The 15,229-nt window shown below is 39.8% G+C and overlaps 1 protein-coding gene across 4 annotated transcripts in view; it reads left to right on the top strand.

Moving 5' to 3' along the window:
• The window catches only part of RYK (receptor like tyrosine kinase), a 90,469-nt gene that overhangs the window by 37,822 nt on the left and 37,418 nt on the right, over positions 1-15,229 (top strand). For all 4 annotated transcript variants that reach the window (XM_038570928.1, XM_038570927.1, XM_038570930.1 and 1 more), the window contains exons 3-6: positions 5,606-5,705; positions 7,827-7,961; positions 10,050-10,103; positions 13,932-14,076. In XM_038570928.1, the coding sequence (XP_038426856.1) occupies positions 5,606-5,705; positions 7,827-7,961; positions 10,050-10,103; positions 13,932-14,076 (434 nt within the window). The remainder of the gene's footprint in view (positions 1-5,605; positions 5,706-7,826; positions 7,962-10,049; positions 10,104-13,931; positions 14,077-15,229) is intronic.

Genomic DNA, 15,229 nt, shown 5'->3' with positions numbered 1-15,229 from the left:
GCTTTCTCTTTCAAATCACTGAAAAATACATTATATGGTTGCAGTTTGGTTTACTGATCAGTTAGTTATTATGAGGGAAAAAAAATAAGATCCAGATTTGGGAAGGGACTTGCTCAAGGTAATAGTAGAAGCAGAAGACATAGGTGGTAGAGGTGACTTGAAATGGGAAAGTCACACAAGGGGGCAAGAGAGACCTGGCTTCTTTACCTGAGAAGACACAGGATTCTTCACCTGATCATTTTGGCTCTAGGATGCAGTCATGAACTTTCTGGAGGAAGGCCACACCTCCTAAGCTCTAACTATTTATCAGAAATTCTCAGTTCTTACTTTTTTAAGGTATGCCAGGAGGTAAATAAAATGTTTGCTTCCAGAGATCTCCAGGCTCTCCTTGATATGCCCATTCACACTGTAGATATTTTAACATTGGTTTTCATGTATCAAAGCTTTTTGCTAATAGTGCTGTTTGTCAGTGTTTACTTGGTTGTTTTGTCTTGCCAAATAGACTGTGGTCTTCTCAGAAGTGAAGCTGTATCTTATTCTTGACATCTGTTGAGTAGTAGTTAAATACCATTGGTTAATTGCATTTCCAGGTGGGATGAGAACTCTGGTATTTCTTTTCTTTCACAAGACCACATGGTCAGAAAAGCAAAAACTGCTGGGTGGTTTTAACAAAGAATTAGTTTCTTCTATATTCCAGAACATTCTCTGATATCTGGGGGAAAAGCATGCCACTGCATCTGTTAAATGTCAGTAGATATTTTAGATAGCTGGAAGGCAAAAATATACCAGAGTGTAGCAGAATACTCCCCCAATTCCCGTCCACTCTGTAGCTGTTCTCTGGTTTCAGGAATTCTTCATCATTGTCAGGAGGGTCTGCAGGGAACTTGTCCAGAGTTCCTACAGTATCTCCTGCAGAGTGGGATTTCCGTGAAGAAGGCAGCACTTTTGGTAAATTCAGAGAAATTAAAAGACTGTACGGCTGTAGGAAAATGTATTCACTTTAAATCTGTACTGTGTTCCAGAAGGAAATGGCTTTACTCATCAGCTGCCTATTTGGAATTGCCATTTGTTTCCAAGTAAGGGAAGATTACCAAAAATGTTTATTTTTTAGCTTATTCAAATATTTATATTTTCTCTAGCTTCTTTTCTGAAATATTTTGGCTTACTCTTTTCTGATAAACAACTGCTGTTCAGATTTCCTTTGTTCCATTAGGTTGTGAATGTTAGCTTTAGAACGGATCTGTTTTTTCAGAGGATCATGGGCAAGTGAGACTCCACATAGATCGATACATGGCAGAGTAAAGAAAATTGTACTGTGACAACTGACAGTTTGTTCTCTGACCCCCAAAACTACAATTTAAAAATTAATATTCTAAGAATTTCAGAGAGAGAAGAGAATGTCTTGTGAACATCTCGCATGTTTAGATAGTCCCTCAGAAAGGGAGCCGGCAAAGGGCAGGCTTCTTTCTGTACTTTCATACTCCTTATTCCTCTAGGTTGCTTTTCTAGTCAAAAGGTCAGCCTTCTCAAACCTCCCACCCAGCCCCTTCACCACCTCTCTCCAGCTCCATTTATAAGCTCATTTCCCTCCCCTTTGCATTTCTGAGATACTTGGATGCTCGTCTTGTCCCCTGCCTTCTGCATTGCAGTTAAGGCTTTTGACCCCATTTGCCATTCTCTGCTTTCCTAGAAATTCTGGTCTCTGGTTAGCTCTGCGTCTGCTTACAATAACTGAGACCTAGAATAAAAGAGCCAACAGGTGTGGGGAAACATACATTTGTCTTTGAATCTGTTAAGTTTTGAGAGCTGTAAGATTTATAATATACTTATGTTTAGTAAGTAATTTGGCATATGGGAGAGATTGAAGGTATAGGAGAGTGAGACCAGTGAATGATAAGAGATCCCATTGGTGGTGAAAATGGGCTAGAACCTTGTATAGTAGGAGAAGAGGATATCTTTCCTTGGGACCGTAGTACAGAGGTTAAGTGCTCTAACATTTGAAAACAATGACTTCAAAATGGGGTTCCTGTGGGCTAGCAGAAGAAGATGAGGACATTGTCTGAAGAGTGAGGAAGTGGGGAGGGCAGCAGATGGTGATGTCCTGTGACATTTGGAATGAGTAGACTAGGGAGGGAGAGGAATCTGTGAGGAAAGGCTTGCTGACAGCATTAAGGGCCTACCTACCCTGAGCCTGGAAGTCATCTTTGTGTAGAAGCACCCTTCTCTCCAGGGATGTGATTTCCTCCAGCAGTGCTGAGCAGCAGTAGAATGAGAGGTTAGGGTGCTGGTATGGCCCCCTGAGGGTATGGAGGGGAGTGAACCAATTGAGGGTACCAATATGACTGTCAGTAACATAGTCATCTCTGGGGCACAGGCTCTGGGAAAGTGAAACCAAGTCACAGAACTGGTTTTGTAGGAATCAAAGTTAGTGATGGGATCTTTGATAGGGTAGGATTTGTGCATTTGTTTTGGTTTTGGCGTAATTCTTTATCATTTAGCAATACTGAATACTTAATATTGAAGCTACCAGGAAGATGGCATGAGACAAAGTGAGCCAAGGGCCAAGGCCTCTGCAAAGTTTTTGTTTGTTGTTGATGTTGATGGTATGAGAAACAGCCATCGTGAGCTTCGGGGTATAGAGGATTTTGCACAAGAGAGGAATGTCTAGAGGACCTAATGATCCTAAAAGAATGCTGACCCTGCTGCCTAGGCCCTGGGGGTTAGGTATTGTAAGAACTGACTGATAGGCAGGGGAAGAGATGACTTCTGAGGAAAGCCAGGTTGCAGGAGAAGGTGGGGAAGACAGTTGTGAAAAGCTTAAGCATGTAGTAGGCTGTTTAGAATAGTGGGGGTCCCAAAATGGGGAACAGAACAGAGGGCTGCAGCAATGTCCTTAGCACAGCACAGAAGGCTTGTATCAGAATCTCTAGGGTCAGTAGTTAGCTGGTGCTTATGGGGAAATGCAGTGGGGCAGTAGGATAGTTATTCTGGAATGATGCCACCGGGGTCTGTGTTTACCAGGGGCCCTGTGCCAGACTGACAGATGTGTTGTATTAAGTATCCTATTTGATCCTTGTAATGTGTTGTGTTAGCCTCATTTTTCAAAAACTGAAACTCAGAAAAGTTAATAATTTACCTAAGGATCACAGTCTCATGGTTCCAGTCTACTTCTTGGTTAATTTCTTTCCTTTCCTTTCACGGTCCTTTCCTTTCCGGGGGGAGGCGGGAGGGAGGAAGGGGAAACCGGGACGGGGGACAAGGGAAGGGAAAAGGGAAGGGAACGGAAGGGTGCAAGGGAAGGGAAAAGGGAAGGGGAAAGGTGAAGGGGAAAAGGAAGGGAACAGGAAGGGGACGGGGGGAGAGGAGAGGGAGGGACGCGGCGAGGCGAGGAGGCGGAGACGGAGCGGAGAGGAGGAGAGGGGGTATAGAAGGAGGAAGGAACGGAAGAAGGCCTTCCTTACGGCCTTCTCCTACCTTCTCATTCCTAATCCTTTCTTCCTCCCTCCGCCCTCCCTCCCATCCCTCCTCCTCCTCCCTCCCTCCCTCCTCCCTCCCTCCCCCTCCTTCCCTCTTTCCTTTCCTTTCCTTTTTCCTTTTTTCCTTTCCTTTTTCCTGACCTGACCTGACCTGACCTGACACAGAGAGAGAGGCAGAGACATAGGCAGCGGGAGAAGCAGGCTCCATGCAGGAGCCTGATGCGGAACTTGATCCCGGGATTCCAGGATCACGCCCTGAGCCAGAGGCAGATGCCCAACTGCTGAGCCACTCAGACGTCCCCTTGCTTAATTTCTTTTGTGCACTTGCCCTTCGTGTATTGTCCTGTTCAAAGATAGTAGGAATATAGGAATATAGCTAATGTATTCTCTTAGTCAATGAGTATGGCTGCTTGCTCCTTGGCCCACACTTAGCCAGGCTGCTCTAGCACCCCCTGGTGGCATTGACAGTATTGCAGCATGCTAAGGTAAGTGAACACTGACAAGCCCAAAAGTACCACTAAGTCAGTGATATGCAGCAGCAAAAACATTTTCTTTGTCATGAACATAGCACTTACCAGATACAGACTTTAACAGTTGTTTGTATATGTATCTTAACTGTGAAGTAATACTATGATATTTGTATACCCCTAACAGTGTTCAGGGACATTCGAGTATGAAAGTGTGAAAAGAGATCCATAGGGAGAGTTAAATTCATTGGCATGATACTTACCATGGGTAGACAGACACCCTTTGCCCCAGACAGTCCCTTTTCTCATAAGCTAGGATGATACTCTCTTCCTGTTTACTTTAATCTTTATTACGTCCCATTTCATTGGCTTTTTTCATTAGCATACAAACACATTATAATACCTCCCATTGAAGAAAGAAAGAAAAGCCTCAGAATCTGTCTCCTCGTCCCTCCAACCTGGCTCCATTTTTCCTAGTTAAGTTTCTTAAAGAATGGTTTCCTAAACCTCTTTTCTACCCCTCTTTTCCCATCCCACTGCCCCCTTGGCTTCCTCCAATTCTGGCTCTTCACCAAAACCACCCTTGTGACCACTAGATGGGAGAGAAGTACCATTTTTATCAAGACCCCTGCAGGCTATACAACGAGTGATATGAAATATAAAGCTTCATTAAAGGGGACAGCCCCGGTGACGCAGCAGTTTAGCGCCGCCTGCAGCCCAGGGTGTGATCCTGGAGACCCTGGATCGAGTCCCACGTCGGGCTCTCTGGATGGAGCCTGCTTCTCCCTCTGCCTGTGTCTCTGCCTCTCATTCTCTCTCTGTGTCTCTATGAATAAATAAATAAAATCTTTAAAAAAAATAAATAAAGCTTCATTAAAGGTCTTGAAGGTGGCAGCTATTCCAAATTTCAGCTATTGTTTTACGGTTTGAGCTATTTCTTCCATGACCATCAGTCTAATGATAGGGCTGTATTTATTGATGCTGGTTGGTTATGTTAAGCCACCTATGTAGGCCAGGTATTGATAGTTAATATTGCTGTCGATAGTTAATATTGGTGTTCTAGTGATATCTTCATAATCACCTCTTTTTCTTTCTGGATTCTTAATTACTTGAGAAGTAGATTCAGAAATTAGATGGGTTTCCAAACATAAACTTTATGGTGAAAGCTGGGCTAGAGTCATTCTATGAGAAGTTTGTGCTTTGTAATCTGCTTGTGGAGTGAGTGGATCTGTAGATCAGATTTTCATCCACTAGCCACATGGAAGCCCTCAGACCTGGCATTTATCAATCAGAGAAGACATTGGTGACTAGTCAGTGGTCTGTAAATTACACATGTCAACAACTTGGCTCTTCATATCTGTCTCTCCAGGGCCTGTCAGTGGCTGTGTAGTTCTCAGCAAGATTTCTGAATCTTAGAATACAGGTTTTACAGGAGAGTGGTGGTACTGTTCTGGACATGAAATAGAGAGTGGTTTACTGAGTTGAATTTTTATCCAGTTGAAATTCCTAGGACCGTTTCTAGCAATTTGGATTTTTTTATAGGTAGATTATTTGTACATATGAAAGGCTCATGCATTTACTAGTTAATGAGCTAATCAGTGAAGTCAGACTGTGTCCTTTCTGTTATCACAGATTCAGTTTGTTTATGTCTATATTTTACAGGTTGAATATAAGCTGGGATTCCAAGTAGACAATTTTGTGGCTATGGACATGCCCCAGGTCAACATTTCTGCTCAGGGGGAAGTTCCACGCACTTTATCAGGTGAGTCTGAAAGAATTAACATTCTGTTTTCAGTTGTGTTCCCCATGTCCAAAAAAGAATAGTTTTTTTTTTTTAATTTTTTTATTGGAGTTCAATTTGTCAACATATAGCATAACACCCAGTGCTCATCCCACCAAGTGCCCCCCTCAGTGCCCATCACCCAGTCACCCGAACCCCCTGCCTACCTCCCCTTCCACTACCCCTTGTTCACAAAAAAGAATAGTTTAATAATTGATGTGTAGTGTATCTTAGTTGATAGGCATAAGATGTGTAAGTACTTTTAAAAATCGGATTATTTACACTGTGTTTTAAACCATTCCCTCTTCCATCCCTTCCAGAACTGTCTGTGCTCACTTCTTGTCTCCTTTTCTGCATTGCTGGCCTTGGCCTCCACGTGTGTCTCTGTGTCTGGTCTCGTTCCTCTGACTAATTCCTACACCGTGGCCTGGATCATCACTGAACATTCATATCTGACCAAATGACACCAGGTCCATTAGGGCCTCCTACCCCCATCAACTGCATACATTGTAGACTCTCCAGCCGTGTGCTGTATGTTTATCATCTGCCCCTGCCTGCCTGTCTGGCCTTGTTGCTGCATTTGCCCCAGCATTCCAGTGGTACCATACTACATGAAGTTTTGACATCCTTGCCTTTGCATGTGTTGGTCTGTGTATATGAAACTGCCTTTTCCTCTTTTCTGCTTATAAACTCTAATTCGTACTAAAGATTCTTCGAGATTCAGTATCTGCACTGTCCTTTTCTTGCTTCCTTCTGTCCAGTTGTTAACTCTTTCTTCTGCTTCCTATCCTGTAGGATCTTGTAATTTGACTGTTTTTGAACTAATTATGTTATCTTGTAATTCTTTGTGCTTGTCTCTCCTTGCTGGCCTGTGGCTACCTACCCTGAGCGCTGGAGCTGTCTTTTTTAGCTATCTGCCCTTGTTGCCTAGCACAGCATCTGCACAGGATAGTCATGTAATACATGTCTGACCAAATGATTAAAGGGTTATATTTACCCAAATTTAACGCCTGTTGAGTCAGCCTTTTGAGAAAGGTTCCTGAAGATATGAGATTTTAAGAAAGGCAAAACAAACTTCTTAAAACTTGAAAGCATAAGCTGTGTACTTTTCACAATATAGCAGTATTGTAGAACTCTTCCTGGCAGTCTTAACCATTGTTATTAGTGACATACATTAAGCTTTAGGAAAGCATAGGGGGCTTCCTCTTTTTTATGAGTCAATAAAGAAATTCAGAAATGCCCATATTTTTCATATACTCATACAGATGATAGAATGATACTCTAAATTTGTAAAAAAAAAGAATCTTAAACTGAAAGATTAAAAAAAAATGATGTGCACCCATGTCTGTTCTCTTGTTGCTATAGTAATTGTTTAAAGCAAGTTTCTGTTTAGAAAGGTTTTTATACTGTTAGATTCATAGTTACTTAATCTATCAGGTTTATCACTTTACAGCTTTATATTTAATCTCTTAATTAAGAGCAATACATAATTACATTTTGGTATAGTGAATTGTTTTTCCTTTTTATCAAGTAATCATTCTTATGCTGAAGTGACTGGTAAGGTAGCAGGGTTTGCCTTTTCTGTAGCTTTAGTATATAATAATAAGAGGACTTATGAGACAAAGTGATCTATTAAAAATCATGAGCAAAAAAAAAAAAAAATCATGAGCAAAAGTTGAAAGTAGGGACGCCTGGGTAGCTCAGCAGTTGAGTGTCTGCCTTTGGCTTGGTGTGATCCTGGAGTTCTGGGATTGAGTCCCACATCGGGCTCCCTGCATGGAGCCTGCTTTTCCCTCTGCCTATATCTCTGCCTTTCTCTTTCTGTGTCTCTCATGAATAAATAAATAAAATCTTTTTTAAAAAGTTGACAGTAATCTTTTCCTTTATGTCTTGGTTTGTTCTTTAATGCTAACTTTTATATCTATAATGGATGAAAAAACATTAATGTCTAAAGCTGTGTAGTTTGAAGGTAAGTTCTTTGAAAATTTTTGTTTAGTGTTATGTAAATATTATTTTTAGTTTTAGGCAACAAAGAATTCTATAATACTAGAATGTTGATTTTTAGAAAATTAAAATATCTTTTCTTTTTTGTTTTTTAAACAGTGTTTCGGGTCGAGCTTTCCTGTACTGGCAAAGTAGATTCTGAGGTTATGATACTAATGCAGCTCAACTTGACAGTAAATTCTTCAAAAAACTTTACAGTTTTAAACTTTAAGCGAAGGAAAATGTGCTACAAAAGTAAGGAATTTATTTACCAAAGTTTGTTTTATATAGATGTGATAAGGTCAAAAATAAGTTTTGTCATTTTTCTACAGATTTGTGACCAAATCTTGATAATAGTTGCAAGTGAGAAAAAAAAGCACTAACAGATGAAATTCTAAGATAATCACCAAGTAGCCTGTTGTCAGGAATCTCCCTCAGGCTCTGCAGTCTCAAAATCTTTTATCAGAATTGCTAGGGTGTTTTCCATTAGGGATGTGAAATAGTACTCAAGTGGCTGGTCACATGATTCTGATAAGGGCCCCTAGTGTTGACTGTGTTTTCCTTATGGAGGTGGTGTTGCACAGAAGCATTACCTGGGGCCAGATAGACTGGGCTTGATGTGGAGACAAGTCATTTAACCTAAGTTTCAGCTTTTTCATTTGTAAACAGGGCATAATAAACTTTTAAACTCTTTTAAATTTTTTTAGACTAATTGAATCAGACCTAAATCTCAGAATACCATGTGTGAGTACTTAATAGATGTTACTAGCTTTGGTTTTGAATAATCAGTTACTCAAGAAATTACAGTGGCTATGAGAATTCCTAGCACATAGGCTGTAGATGAAAGAATTTTAGAGTTCTCCTTAAAGGTTATCTAGTTCAACTTATTTTAAGTTGCACAAAGGTAAAATGATCTGAATTTGCACCGTCACTTTGGTTACTATCTAAGATAGGGAAAATAAAACCTTCTAAACTTATTGAGTGCGTACCATTGAATTCAGGTAACCTTTACAATGACTCTAGGTAGCAGTTCCCTCATTACTTCCATTTTCTCAGAGGGAAGCTGAGGCTGAGTGCATCTGACCAACTTGCCAAGGTCAGACAGGCAGGTGGTGCAGCTGGATGCAAACTGGTGCTCTTAGCTCCATTGTTAAACTCTCTCTTAACACATTTCCTAATTGAAGTTAGTGCTGAGTATTATGAAAGTACCTGAGGTCAGCAAGTGAGTTATAATGGCTGATGTCCAGATACATGCCAATAAAAAAACTGTACTGCATTAGAATGGACATTTTTTTAAATGGAAAGTTAGCAAGCACCTTTTAGCTCTAGTGTTTTGATATATTTTTCAGTTCTAGTATATTCAGTTATGTACCTAACTTTCATGTAATTTTAGAGCCAGAGTTGACTTTAGAGTCTCTCTAGTTCAACCTAGTCATTATATAATTGATATGAGGAGAGTGGGCCCAGAGAGACCACCTAAGCTGGCACAGCCAGTGAAGAGTGTCGAAAGCCTGGTTCCTGATCCCTAAAAAGAGGCTATGGCGGTACCATGGTCTAATGTCTAAAGGCAGGATGATGGCCAAATGTGATGTGATCGATGGAACCCACCCCTGTTAGTTAGCTGCTGAGTTTAATGATCAGCTGACATTCAGAATGATCCCATACTTTCTCTGTTTTCTATAATGTGTGTGTGAAAATTAACACTAAAATACAGCTGGTATAATTTTGATTCTGTTTTAGACCTAATATAGTGCCACCCTTTCCATTTGGTCGTCATACTTCTGGCCACCCCAATCATCCAGTTCATGACTCTTACTTTAATATGTCATCCTAATGCGTCTGTCTAAAAAATGTGTTTTTTACTCTACTACATTTAAAAAATTGCAACAGAAAACATCTGTCCTATATCGAATATTAATCGGTGTTACTGGCAAGAAAATATTCCTTTATGTGTGAGTGGGGACTGCTTGATTAGATATTTTTCGTTACTTAAGAACTCCTTAGAGCCTTTATACTCTGCTAATGTGAATTATGTGTCTCCACAGAGGTTAAAATATTTCTTTTCCCCAAACTTCTAGACCACAGAAACCCTTTTTCATTGAACATCTATAAGCAACACCCATAGACTAGGGATTGGTGATTATAGTGATCATTATCAGAGTAGCAACATAGTATTTATTATCTTGCAACAAATACCTTGTTACTTAGTTCAGGCAGTGTTCTAATAAAACACAAAACTATGTTAGAGAAAAACTCAGAAAAATGTGATTAAGGTATTTAAGGATTTACATGGAAAAGGAAGAATTTCTAAAATGTCTTTTTCTTTTTTTTTTTTTAATTCAGAACTTGAAGAAGTTAAAACTTCAGCCTTGGACAAAAACACTAGCAGAACTATTTGTAAGTGTTACTGTTACCTTTTTCAATCTCCAGGGAAGAAAAATGGCTGATTGCAAATGCACATTATTGTATGACTTGAAGGTCTTGTAGTGTCCAGTTTGTCAAAAGATAAGTGAGGTCTTGCTATTTATTTCACTGATGTATTGTAGATTGGTATATATAGAGTCAGGTGAAATGATTAGAATATTGAAATTTTTGTGAAGCAAAACTCATACATATTTTATAACATGAACTATAAGCAAGAATTTATATCACATCATTTTGAATGGTTATAATTAAAGTATGAAAATGAAAACATGTATAAGATCCTTATCTCAATAGCAGAAGTTTAGAAAGTCTGATTTTTGGCTTGGACTGGTTAATTTCATCCAGCTGAAAAGTAAGGATACTTAAGATACTTATTTAAACCTACAGAGCAGAAACTCAAAAGTAAATTTTTATTTTTTTGGTAATGGTTATGTTTAAATGGTGTAACTTAGACTTCTTTTTTCCTTTTCTGATATGGATGCATCATTGAGTCTTATACTTTTTTTTTTAATATTTTATTTTATTCATAAGAGAGACAGAGAGAGGCAGAGACATAGGCAGAGGGAGAAGCAGGCTCCCTGCAAGGAGCCCGATGTGGGACTCGATCCCAGATCCCGGGATCAGGACCTGAGCCAAAGGCAGACACTCAACCGCTGTGCCACCCAGGCATCCTGAGTCTTATACTTCTTGAGATACTTTTAATAGCACTATATTAAAAGGATATTAGATTCTCTTCATAGAAGTAAACTTAAAATTTGTGACTGGAGAATTTCAAATCTGCAAAAGATGACAGAGTGCACTGATGACACTGCATATGACCATTACCCTACTTCAGTAATAACGTTTTGCCAGTGTTGTTCCATTGATTTCTTCCTCCTTTTTTGGATGGATAGGTGGGTGGGGAGGGGTAGAGTATTTTAAAGCACAATCCAAGCATCCTTTCATCCATAAATATTCCAGTATGAATTTCTTTTTAAAAAGATAATTAAGGGGTGCCTGGGTGGTTCAGTCTGTTAAGTGTCTGCCTTAGGCTCAGGTTAGGATCTTGGCCCACACTGGGCTCCCAGCTCTGCAGGGAGCCTACTTTCCCTTTCCTTTTGCTCCTCCCCATTCTTGTTGTGCTCGTTCTCTGTCAAAATGGATAAATAAAATCTTTTTTTTTTTTTTTTAAAGGTAATTAAAGAAATAACCCACAATCACCCAGGACCTGTTCACTTGTATTTGATATATTACATTTAAGAAAATTAACAGTAATTCCTTAATACTAATAGCTAGTTCTTGTTCATATTAACCTGATTATCTCAAAAATATCTTTTTATAGTTTCTCGTCTGTATTAGGATCCAAATAAAGCCCACACACTCTAGTTTGTTACAAATTTTTGTTTTAATTAATTTATTTATTTATGATAGTCACACAGAGAGAGAGAGAGAGGCAGAGACACAGGCAGAGGGAGAAGCAGGCTCCATGCACCGGGAGCCCGACGTGGGATTTGATCCCAGGTCTCCAGGACTGCGCCCTGGGCCAAAGGCAGGCGCTAAACTGCTGCGCCACCCAGGGATCCCTGTTACAAATATTTTATATTAATCAGAAATCACACCCCCTTTTATATCACTTTTTTGTTGATGAAATTGAGTCATTTATCCCATCAGATTTCTCATATCTGCATCTTTGTGGTATTAATGTATTTTTCTTTCTCCTAGATTCTGTACTTGATTAGATTTAGGGCCAATTCTTGGCAGGAATAGTTCATAGATGAACTGAGGGACCTCCCTTTTCTGCCCCTTCCAAGATTGAACAGCCTGTGGCATCCTTGAGGAAAGTCCGGCCTTCATTCAGTCTGTAGTAAGGTCTAGCTGCCCTGGAATCTGTTTGGTCTCTTTGATTTAATCTGTTCTGATTTACTGTTTGTTGATCAGTTTAAATTTTAGAAAGCCATCTTTCAAGTTTTTAAAAGCTAATAGCTTTTATCTTTTGTCCTTAACCTATCCTCAGAAGTCCACATTTGTATTTCTGTCAACTTGATACCTCCATGTAGATGTATACTGGGTACTCTTAGATACAACACAACTGTTGATTCTCTTTCTTTTCCCAACCTCCCTTTTTCCCCCAGTTTTTGTAAAGGTATCATTGCCACCTAATTCTTTAAGCCAAAGTTTTGATTCCTCTTTTCCTTTTACCCGAATATCATTCATTAGCAAGGTCTGTTGACTGTGCCTCCAGTCCGTTATACTCTTGCCCACATCCCTGCTGTCTCTTTTTTGGACTACTATAGTAATTTTCTAACTTGTTCCCTGCTCCTGTTCTTGCTCAATCCTCAAAGCATTCTTTACACAGCATGCAGTCAGTTTTGTTTTGTTTTTTTCAAGTCTCCTCATGTATATCATTCCTTTGCTTAATAACGATTTCCTGTCTTATGTAGGATAAAACCCAGATTCCTCAGGTTTTATTCAGTAGAATTATGATGTGAGTACTCATCATTAAAACTTACTTGATGCCTTGGTTATACCAGTTCTGCTTCTATTTCTCTGTCTTTGCCTGTGCTTGCTCAGATCGTATGTATCTCTATCTCTGTGCATCTAGATCTTCCTCAGTTTGTGTGTGTGTGTGTGTGTCTGTGTCTGTGTCTGCCTGCCTGCCTGCCTGCCTGCCTGCCTTTGAGTCACTTTCCTGATTGCCGAGGTTTGTTTTCTCTTTCCCTCTGTTTTGAATAATAGGAAGTTGAATAGTATTTCATGAATGGGGTTTTGTTATCTTGCCCTTACCTTTAAAAATAAATAAGCAAAATAATCTGTTACTCTCATAAGAGAAAATGACTAAAAGTTTGTTGCTTTTTAAAAATGTGTTGGTCACTCTGTTGTATATTTCTTCTGTGAGTCAGTGATTGGCAAAAAGATGTCTCACCTTTCCCCTCTAGATATCACTGTTGAAGAGATGTGAAGGATATATAGATCTGTGCTGTCGATTTTGGTAACTACTAGCCACTTATGGCTACTTAAATTAATTAAAATGAAATAAAATTAAAACTTCAGTTCCTCAGTAGTACTAGCTGCATTTCAAGGGCCTAATAGCCACAAGTGACCAGTGGCTACTCTATTGGACAACATACTACAGAACATTTCTGTCACTGCAGAGATTTGTTGGACAACACTGCTATACATACATCTAAGATTTGTGACTTTTGTACTCATTAATGAAAAGTTTTCTTTAAAACCCTTTTTAAAAGCTCCTTCAGGGATCCCTGGGTGGCGCAGCGGTTTAGCACCTGCCTTTGGCCCAGGGCGAGATCCTAGAGACCCGGGATCGAATCCCACGTCAGGCTCCTGGTACATGGAGCCTGCTTCTCCCTCTCCCTCTGTCTGTATCTCTGCCTCTCTCTCTCTGTATCATAAATAAATACAAAAAAGACTTAAAAAAAAAAAAAAGCTCCTTCAAGGGAGCCTGGTTAGCTCAGTTAAGTGTCTTCCTTCAGCTCAGATCAGGATCCTAGAGTTCTGGGATTGAGCCCCATGTTGGGCTCCTTGCTCAGCAGGGAGTCTGCTTCTCCCTCTCCCTCTGCCCCTCCTCCTGCTCATGCTCTCTCTCAGATAAATGAATAAAATCTTAAAAAAGAAACCCTCCAACAATATTTTAAAAATTATGAGAACTTGTATCAATACACCACTGGTAACTCATCAAAGAGTGGGTACATGAGATGAAAGTATTTTTTTACAGAGAGTAGGATACCCATTGTTTATATTGGTCATAGAGAAATTGATAGTATTTGTTTAAAAAGCTTAATGTGCTTTTCATTTTTATTTCAGATGATCCTGTACATGCAGCTCCGACCACTTCTACTCGTGTGTTTTATATCAGCGTGGGAGTTTGCTGTGCAGTAATATTTCTTGTAGCAATAATATTAGCTGTTTTGCACCTTCATAGTATGAAAAGAATTGAACTGGATGACAGGTATTATATCTATTTGGGGAAAGGGAAAAAAGTAAAGGGTTATTTGCATTTACATGGGAGCCCATGCACACCCATGCATATGGTGCACAGGGGAAGAAGGAAGGATAATCAGATCTTGCCAAAAGAAAAATGATTCTCTTTGGGATTACTGTCATTGTGTTTTTCTGATTTTATTTAAAAATTTTTTTGAACAGAAATTACAGTTTCTTAGTTGGCAGATCACATTTTGCTCCCATCCCCTTTAAAAAGTGATTTTATTCCAGACTCCTAGTACCTTTTTAAAATAGCCCTGTTTCTTCCTCCTCTTTCTTTTTTTTTTTTTTTTTTATTGGTGTTCAATTTACTAACATACAGAATAACACCCAGTGCCCGTCACCCATTCACTCCCACCCCCCGCCCTCCTCCCCTTCTACCACCCCTAGTTCGTTTCCCAGAGTTAGCAGTCTTTACGTTCTGTCTCCCTTTCTGATATTTCCCACACATTTCTTCTCCCTTCCCTTATTTTCCCTTTCACTATTATTTATATTCCCCAAATGAATGAGAACATATAATGTTTGTCCTTCTCCGACTGACTTACTTCACTCAGCATAATACCCTCCAGTTCCATCCACGTTGAAGCAAATGGTGGGTATTTGTCATTTCTAATAGCTGAGTAATATTCCATTGTATACATAAACCACATCTTCTTTATCCATTCATCTTTCGTTGGACACCGAGGCTCCTTCCACAGTTTGGCTATCGTGGCCATTGCTGCTAGAAACATCGGGGTGCAGGTGTCCAGGCGTTTCATTGCATTTGTATCTTTGGGGTAAATCCCCAACAGTGCAATTGCTGGGTCGTAGGGCAGGTATATTTTTAACTGTTTGAGGAACCTCCACACAGTTTTCCAGAGTGGCTGCACCAGTTCACATTCCCACCAACAGTGTAGGAGGGTTCCCTTTTCTCCGCATCCTCTCCAACATTTGTTGTTTCCTGCCTTGTTAATTTTCCCCATTCTCACTGGTGTGAGGTGGTATCTCATTGTAGTTTTGATTTGTATTTCCCTGATGGCAAGTGATGCAGAGCATTTTCTCATATGCATGTTGGCCATGTCTATGTCTTCCTCTGTGAGATTTCTGTTCATGTCTTTTGCCCATTTCATGATTGGATTGTT

Source organism: Canis lupus, chromosome 23 (assembly GCF_011100685.1).
Source record: "Canis lupus familiaris isolate Mischka breed German Shepherd chromosome 23, alternate assembly UU_Cfam_GSD_1.0, whole genome shotgun sequence".
NCBI lineage: Eukaryota > Metazoa > Chordata > Mammalia > Carnivora > Canidae > Canis > Canis lupus.
Note: the sequence above shows the minus strand (reverse complement) of the source record. Positions and strands in the feature narration are given on the sequence as shown.